The sequence below is a fragment of the Phoenix dactylifera genome, chromosome 3, assembly GCF_051530095.1.
Source record: "Phoenix dactylifera cultivar Ajwa chromosome 3, Ajwa_hap1_PhDact_Kaust_v1.1, whole genome shotgun sequence".
Taxonomy (NCBI): domain Eukaryota; kingdom Viridiplantae; phylum Streptophyta; class Magnoliopsida; order Arecales; family Arecaceae; genus Phoenix; species Phoenix dactylifera.
The window spans coordinates 45,506,692-45,515,049 of NC_143192.1; the positions used below are offsets into that span (position 1 = coordinate 45,506,692).

The window sequence follows — 8,358 nt, forward strand, 5'->3', positions numbered from 1 at the left end:
ATGCCCACCAAGAAATTAAATTTGTGATAAATCTGAAAATGGTTCTGTTGGAGGGCGCCGAATTTAGTCCCACATCGGCTAGTAGCGAAAAGGTTCTGTACCTTAATTGAGAGGCAAAGCTCTTTTCTCTCGAGGCGCCGGCAAAACCGTGAACAATGGGGGACCAGAAATGGCCCGTTGCACAAAGCTCCGGCCAAAGAGCCGTTCCCGCAACAGGTTCGAAAATAGTTGCACACTTGCCTGGGCCGCGTGAGAAGCATTCATGACACCACCTTGCGTATGATGCCAATCCTAATGTGTGTTATGTTGCATACGAGATGGAGGTCTGGACACGGTAAATTGCGTTGGGTTTGGATTAGGTTCCGTTCTTAACCCACATAGCACTTTCTAAACGTCATGTACATGCTATACAAGCGGACATTTTGTATCAAACTTTGTTCTTGTCAGTAATTTCAAAGTAACAAGAATGCATCTCAGTATTGGTGCCTGGCGCTGGATGCTAGTGGGATTTGCTTATAAGTTAATCGGAGTAAATATATGTCAAACATGTGATTGGAATTCCAGTCTGAAATGTACTGGGAGGTGCGTAAAGTGTACGCGGAGTATTAGCTAATCAATAAGTGTGAACTTTGTCTATTAACACTTAACAGTGACAGACCACCATTGAATTATGTCAATTTGGGAAGCTATACTGCTATACTACTAACATCATTATTGGCAACTTGCTTGGTTTGCATACAATAGTTTCTTCTTTTTTTAATAACGCGAGTGACTTTGCCTCCCTTACATCCAGAAAAAGAAAAATCCTCTGCTTAATCAATATTCTATAAATTGGTTAACTATTATTTTTCAAGTGTTATAAGAAAACAGATATTCCGGTATTCTGTGATTAATGTTTAGCTAATGCTGGCTTTCTAAATAAGCAGAGTTTCACATGTGCTCTACAAGGAGTCCCTTGAGCCAAGGATAAGATTCCTATTGCAATATTTATATGGTCCGAATTTAATGCCCACAAAAATTGTAATTGTCAGCTTAGTCGATAAATGGCTGAGCGATATATAGTGCTTGCAATTAACAACAGGGCAGACCTCCAAGAGAATAGCATGGATGATTATGACCGGTTGCAATCTTGGGGCAGCAAATTAGGAAAGATGTAACAATTTGTTCGAGGATCTTGTGGTCAGATCCCAATGGACTCTCGACCTCCTCTTTATACAAACTAAGTCAGGGGATCCTAGGTATCAAATCATTTACCTCGCTCATAGCTCGTAGCTGGTATTCTTCAACTCTCCTTTCTTCCTTAAAACTTTGTTTTACTAAAGATCTGCCTAATTTATGAATCAGAGGGTCCTATGCTAGACCCGTTCCAACAGCCTCTAATTTAGAAATCAGAGGATCTTATACTACATGCCAACCTTATCCAAGCCGTTCAATCACTGTCATCAGCACCAACTCCATTAGGTCAGATTTTTTACAGCAACAAATACCATTGGGAATTCTCTCGGAGCTATGTGAGGAAAAGCTTCCTAAACTTCTCTCTATGTTTTTATGTGAATGACTTCGCTTTTTATGTTTTTATGTAAATGTGGCCCACGGTAGAGGCTGGAGAGCAAATTTTCTACGGACAATAGTCCATAAAGACACTATGCGTTTAGCTTAAGTCTTGGACTATTGTTAAGAATAAGACTGGGGGCGTGTGGCTAGGTGGTTTTCTTGCATCTTATTTATCATCAAAGACAGGAAAAACAAATTGCTGTCCAGGAAAATTTTATTTTAAAAAAAGACTGTTTCTTTTTTTTGGAAAGATCATTTGTTAATGCGAGAGTAATGGAAAATGGACTCTTTCGTTATTGAACAAAATGAAAAGGATGAGGGAAGCTGCTTGTAGCTATTCGGAATGCAGTCCTTTGCCATTACTTGAGGAGAGGCTCCGCAGCCAAAATTCAGGCCCCCAAACCCACCCGTCTCTTTGGAGAAGGATCTACTCTGGTGGCTAGCCTGCACGCAAGAAAGCACATATTCTAGTTAGGCACTGAAATTCAAGGAATAAAAATAGGGGAAGGGAGGTGAGGGAACTTGCATGCTTTTCTGAGAAACGAAAGGAAGACCACGAAGAGGGCCACTCCTGCCAAGATGCCCACGATTATTGCTACAGTTTTTCCAATCTCATCGCCAGGGTATGCTATCCAACCAAAAAAAAGCAATGGCAGTTAGCATGAACAAGATGCCCACGAGGCGCTTCCATATATAGCCATCCACCAACTACATGAACAGGTAATTTTGTAAGGAAGTAATTGCAATCCAGAATCTCATCCAAAATGGTTGGCCGAAAGATATTATTTAGATTTTTTTGATCATGTATAAGTACCCAATATCTATCCAGCGAGTAATCAATGTGGAACTAAACACGCGCCTGCACGGTTTTCATAGTAATCCTTCAATAGATGTCCTCTGATCCATCGCCGGAATTGGTGTCTCTACCGGCATTTCTTCCCAATGGATGATATGCATGAGCAAGACATCACCAATTTGGACGAATTAAAAAAAGGAAACTCTTTGTTTAGAATACACTGCAGAGTGATATCAGCAAGTGCGTACGGAGAGTGTTTTAATGGTCGATCGGTACTTAATCGATTCATGGGCAGCACCAGGAAATCAGTTTATGGTGCTCGTTTTAATTTGCAGCTAGAAGTGGGAGCACTTGAGGTAATGATGTGGGCGGCTCATTTTGGTTATATAATCTAAAGGGCAATTTAGTGGTCTCCTTTTAACAATATATAAGTTATCCTGATATAAAAATGATCAGCACTGTGGCTTTAGTAGGACTAAGATTGAATTCAATATCTTGTGGTGACAATTAAATAATTAAATCTAAGAGACGATGTTCTGGAGTGAGCATACAAGTAAATCAGTGGCTGAATCTCCTTTTCCGGAAGATTCTGATCAGGCCCTCCATTAATTTATTTTTAAATTTAGACATCAATTTACGCATTTCATTGGAACGATCAAATAACAATTTTAACAAATTTTAAAGATCGTGAGGCTTTTCCTAAGTTTTCTAACCAGAAAAAAAATGTTTGCAAGTGATTGCAAAAGTAGGATGTAATGCAACTATAATGTAGTTTCAAGGATGATAAGATTGTTCTACGACACACTTATTTAGAGAAAAAAAAACTTCATATCATGGTTTAAAATATCACCTCTTGCCATTAGGTTTGTCTTACAACTTCTTTAGCAAGCCAGCCGGAAAATAAATTTTGTGGTATGCTCGATGGGACAGTACGAAGCGAACACACCCATTCATGTGTCATGATGCGATAGGATAACAACAAATTCAATTTGACGAAAAAACTAGAATGATCCTATTGCATAAGGTTTAAAATCTTATTTCACGATTCCCACTTTTTGCTTAAAAATTGGAATAGATTGAAATGAGAATTGGAATGGCTATATTTCTCATGTATTTAGTTCGCGACTGAAACCGAAACCGAAATCAGAATGAGATTAGCTAGGGGAGAGTTGGAATTAGATTTTGGGAGATTGGGGCATTTCTGCTTTTATAGAATTGAAATAGAATGTGAGTCCTCCAATCAAGCAATTGAAACGGAAGTCACTTATTCTCATTTCTAGTTCAGGGAGCATAACTCTTCCTAACCAAAAATGCCCTAAAGATAGTGGATTCACTCAAGGACCAGAAATTCCTTAAGAAACTTAGTCGCCAGTGTCCTATTTCAAGTGGAACCCATGACAACCCTCTTGTATCAAAGGCAGAGCTAAGGCAGGAATTGGTGTTCTATGTTCCTTGTGCAATCTAATCCTTCGCAAAATTTAAACGTTTATCGAAGTTCATCCTGGATCCGTTAAGGCACTCCAAACTTTTAACAACACCCAAAGGGTTGTCCCTTCCACTCACTCAACAACAAAATTTAACAAACACGAAGCATAAGAGCAGCACAACAGCGCATGGCTTCAAAGTTCAAACCTTACCTGTTGTAGATCGGAAGTAGTGCCCGGAGGCCCAATACCTAGCATAGCACTGTGCCAAGTAAACGTCCGCGGCCATCGCCGACCCGCAGGAATTCTTCAGCTGCCCAACGGCCTGAGCCAAGCATGAAGTGCAGTCGGCTGAGTTCAGATCCCCGATGCACTGAGCGTAGCCCTGCACCGTCCCGGAGCTGCTAACTCGAAACCCCACCCCAGTTTGGAGGTCGGCGAGCACGTCATCCCTCCGCCGGAAGAATTGCTCCTCGTTGCTCGTACTCGAGCTGCACTTCCGGTACACCAGGCTCGTGTCAGCCCGCCCGAGGAAGTTCTCGTTGCTGTACCGCACCAAGCAGCCGTCGAGCTGCAGCGAGGCGGCGTAGGAGTCCGGGCAGACCAGGTTGAGCTGGCCTACGGCGCTCTGCACGCACGCCGAGCAGTCATCGGCCCTCAAGTCGTTGCGGCACTGGTAGAGGCCGTAAACGGCTGCGCCGGGAGGTGACGCGGAGTCGTTGCCTGTCGCAAAGCTGTTGTAGGTGGCCTGGGAGGCGGCGGCGGCGACGGAGGTGAGGAGGGAGATGAGGTTGGTTTGGGAGGGGGTGCCCGGCTGGAACTTGGATGGGGAGCAACTGGAGTAGATGAAGTTGGCGGCCTTGGCTCGATGGATGGGATGTAAGAAGACAAAGAAACAAAAGAGGAAGGAGGGGAAGGGTTTGTGAAGTTTCTTGAAGGACATGCTTGTGAGCCTGACTATACTTGTTTTGTTTTGCAGAGCTTCATTGAAGTATTAGGAGTGCTATGGCTTTATCAGAAAAGAAGGGAGTGCTTTTGCTTTTGTATGGGGCGGGATTGGTATTTTGTTTAATGGCCGGGGGGTGGGGAGTGCTTTTCCTACGATTCCATGTCGTTATCCATGGGCCACCGGCTGAAAGGAAAAGGATTCGTGTTCCCTTTTGGTGCTACTTGAGTTTGGTTTGTTGGAGGTAATAATTGCAAGTTCTTCCGGTGTCTTTTATTCGTTTCTCATTTGGATTTGGGGTAAGGGTAGATTATCCCTGTTCATCTATGTAACAAGTGGCAAATACAACTATCTGGTTAAACTCTAGTGATTATATTTATAAGGAGTACTATTTATGCCTAAAATCTCATGATACAAGCTTAAACATGTATCGCATAACTTGATTTCAACCCCACTCTTGTTCCATCTTTTATTAGATAAATTAATGACTAATATATGCTTCTAATAATATAATATGATATTGTATCATATTATTGTCATGTTATTATAATCTTATTATATCATAATATTATGAACAGTATAATATTATGATATTATTCTAATCTATAATATACTATATAATATTATTATAATGTAAAATAATAGGGACTTGAAAGGCAAGCTATTCCAATTTTATGTAAATTTACTTTTCATCCCCTTTCAAGTAACAATCAAATAGTATTTCTTGTCCCTTGTTAGCATTTAAACAAACAAAGAGATAAGGTCTAAGATTTATACCCATTGTATACCAGTATTGTCACACCCCAAATTCAACACCCGAATCTGGAACACGACACGGCCGCACACTCTCTAGAGCAGAATCCTAAAAAATATGCTCGGCTTACAAAAATATATCACAACTTCAATATCCTTGAACAATAATGATCTCAATTCATAATGAACAATAAAACCGATCCAATTATAGAATTAATCATCCAACCAGTATTAGTGATGCTCTATCTATTCATCCCTTTCACTTATAATCTCAACCATAGCTAAGTATTACGTAGCCTGCAACTCTAAAAAAAAAGAGAGCAAATGAGTTGCGAGCTTTATCTCTACACCATAAGTAAGAATCTCAAACCGCTACACCATAAGTAATAAGAAAACAATCAATTGATAATGCCAGATAAATGAATATCGTATCCATAGTTGAAAAACTCATAAATAATATCCAAATAAGTTCTCATTATCATCTTTTCAAAGATATATATATATATACACGCACACATATATATCTTATATAACCAATTATTCAACAACGATTTCTTAAGTCATGTTATATGTTGCTTATTAACTTGATTTTCAGGTTTCTTAACAATTTTTTCGGCTTTGGACTAACCAAGATCATGACTCACTCCAGTCCAAGTCTGATACCGTACCATGTTATAGCTCGTGGTGGCTATCCCACTCGTAGTAGCTTTCCACGCGTAAGCCCGTGGAGGCTATCCCACTCGTAGTGGCTTTTCATGCATAAGCCCATGGAGGCTATCCCATTCATAGTGGTTGTCTACGCGTAAGCCCGTGAAGGCTCCCAATATATCAGCCCATGGGCACTATGATGGAGTTAGTCCAAACAATATCTTATCTATCTGATTTATCTGTTACTCTTGTCAATTATGAAATATACAATGAATTATTTTCAAATTCAAGGTATTTTTGTTTATATACAAGTATATCGTTACATGCTAAACCAATCTAAATCTCACGATACAATTCCAGCGCTACAAACCAATATCAAGGTTTACGCGTTGGGGTTCAGAGTACCTCGGTCAAAACCTTCTTCTATAGACGACTCTACCTTTACAAAATCAAACTCAATTATCAAAAATAAGTCAAACAATGGACTAGAAACCTTAACTGCCTATCGATGTTTACTAAGGGTCCATCACTATGTCCCCCGAGACCTTGTTACCATATACCTGGGTCAACTAAAGAAAGAGAGAGTCACCAAGAGAGAAATAAAGAGGAAGAAGGAAGAGGGAAAAAGAGAGAAGGAAGAGAGAGAAGACAGAAGAACTCTCTTCTTCTTCTCTTCTATTGTTTTTGAAATAGGGGAGACACATCCCTCTCCCCTCCCTCTCAACCGTTCCAAAAGAACTCATGGGTCTGTCTCTCCTCCTCTCAACCATTCCAGGAGAACTCCATAAGCGGCGGCCACTGCAGCTCTTCGCCAAGCGGCGACGGTGACCCTACAGTGACGATCCTTGTCAGCGGCGGCGGCGGCTGCCAAAAGCAAGGAAAATAGAGAAAGTTAATAGAAAAAAATGAAGAAGATATCCTTCCATCTTGGCCAAGATAGTGGTTGTTTTCTCCAACCCATGACTATATGATCTTAGGGTGCTCCAGAGGTGGCAAGGCTCAACCCAAATTCGATGGCCGTCAACAGTGAGCATAGGAGAAGAGACCGAAATAGGGCTTCCTTGTTTTGGACAGTTTTCCGATGATTTGCTAGCTCAAACCCCAAGCAACAGGGGTGAACAAACAAGAAAAAGGAGAAGAAGATGCATGAACATGTATCTCGGTCTGGCGAGGTGGTCCAACATCTTCTTTGGCCAAAATCTAAGGAAGAAGGAAGAGAGCTCGAAATTGTAGTGATTTCTCTCCAAATGTTTGGTGGACATCAAAAGAATAGGAGGGGAGTTAAATAGGCGTGATCCTAGAGTTCAAGTCGAACTCGGATTGTCTCGAATAACTTCAATTTTCGGTAGGATGTTAATTGAGATCGGATCCTGGAGGGGAGTTAAATAGACTCCCTACTGGAGTCTTCCTCCCCCATTCCCCTCACGTGCCACGCACGGGTTGAGCTGGGCCTGGCCTCTTCGGGCTGGGCCTGGCCATCCGGGCCGGCCCACAAGCCCAAAAATCTAGATTATTACAAGTATAAATTAAAATCTTTGATATAATTTTTTCTTGCAAAGTGAATACTTGCAATTATTGCTTGATATAGTGCTATGTTATCCCAATAAAAATTATGATATATATCCATTTATACTAGTATAAATTAATATTTTTGGTATAATTTTTCCTTAACCCAAAAATGTCATAGCCAAACGTTGCCTTAAGGTGTATGTTGTTGTGGTCACGAAGAACATTGTCATGGGAGAAGTATCAACTTCTTTTGGAAAGAGGTATCATTGAGGTTTGCTCCTAGATTGACGACAATTTTGCTATTCATTTCTTTCAATTAACTTTTATACTTAATTATATTCTGTTACATCTGCTTCATGATTTTGGTTTATATTTTATATTTTACTTTTTTTATAGATGTGTATGAAATAGAGGTATTAGGATATGTTTGGTATGCAAGTAATTAAAATATACAGAAAAGGAGAAGAAAAATAAAATTATTTCTATAAAAGTTTGTGGTATAGTAATAAAATCTTTAAATTTTTTAACTTTTTTAAAAACAACTCAATTTTAATAGTTTTGTCAAAGAAGAATAAACTTTTCACGCAATTTCTCTTCCAGTCATACCCTCATAACCTCATGTATAGAAACAAGTCCAACTGGTAATCATTTATAGAAAGAAGTTTAATTATGGCAAGAGACAAGCCTAGTTAATTAACTATGCACAAGGACAATTCAACATGAAATGT

General features: G+C 40.0%; 1 protein-coding gene across 1 annotated transcript; it reads right to left on the reverse strand.

Moving 5' to 3' along the window:
• Window positions 1-1,741: 1,741 nt before the first annotated feature.
• PDLP8 (plasmodesmata-located protein 8) lies at window positions 1,742-4,805 on the reverse strand. Its single transcript, XM_008814139.6, has 3 exons — window positions 3,988-4,805; window positions 2,081-2,182; window positions 1,742-1,998 (listed from the first exon to the last, which is right to left on the reverse strand). Exons 1-3 carry the CDS (start codon window positions 4,715-4,717, stop codon window positions 1,994-1,996), a joined length of 837 nt encoding a protein of 278 aa, XP_008812361.2. The 5' UTR covers window positions 4,718-4,805; the 3' UTR covers window positions 1,742-1,993.
• Window positions 4,806-8,358: the final 3,553 nt, after the last annotated feature.

What these genes read in the sequence shown, in the direction of transcription:
- PDLP8 (XM_008814139.6), bottom strand. Translation starts at nt 4,717, where the DNA reads ATGTCCTTCAAGAAACTTCACAAACCCTTCCCCTCCTTCCTCTTTTGT. An exon ending in CTACTTCCGATCTACAACAG is followed by an intron (nt 2,183 to 3,987) that starts GTAAGGTTTGAA and finishes TTGGTTGGATAG; the next exon opens with CATACCCTGGCGATGAGATT.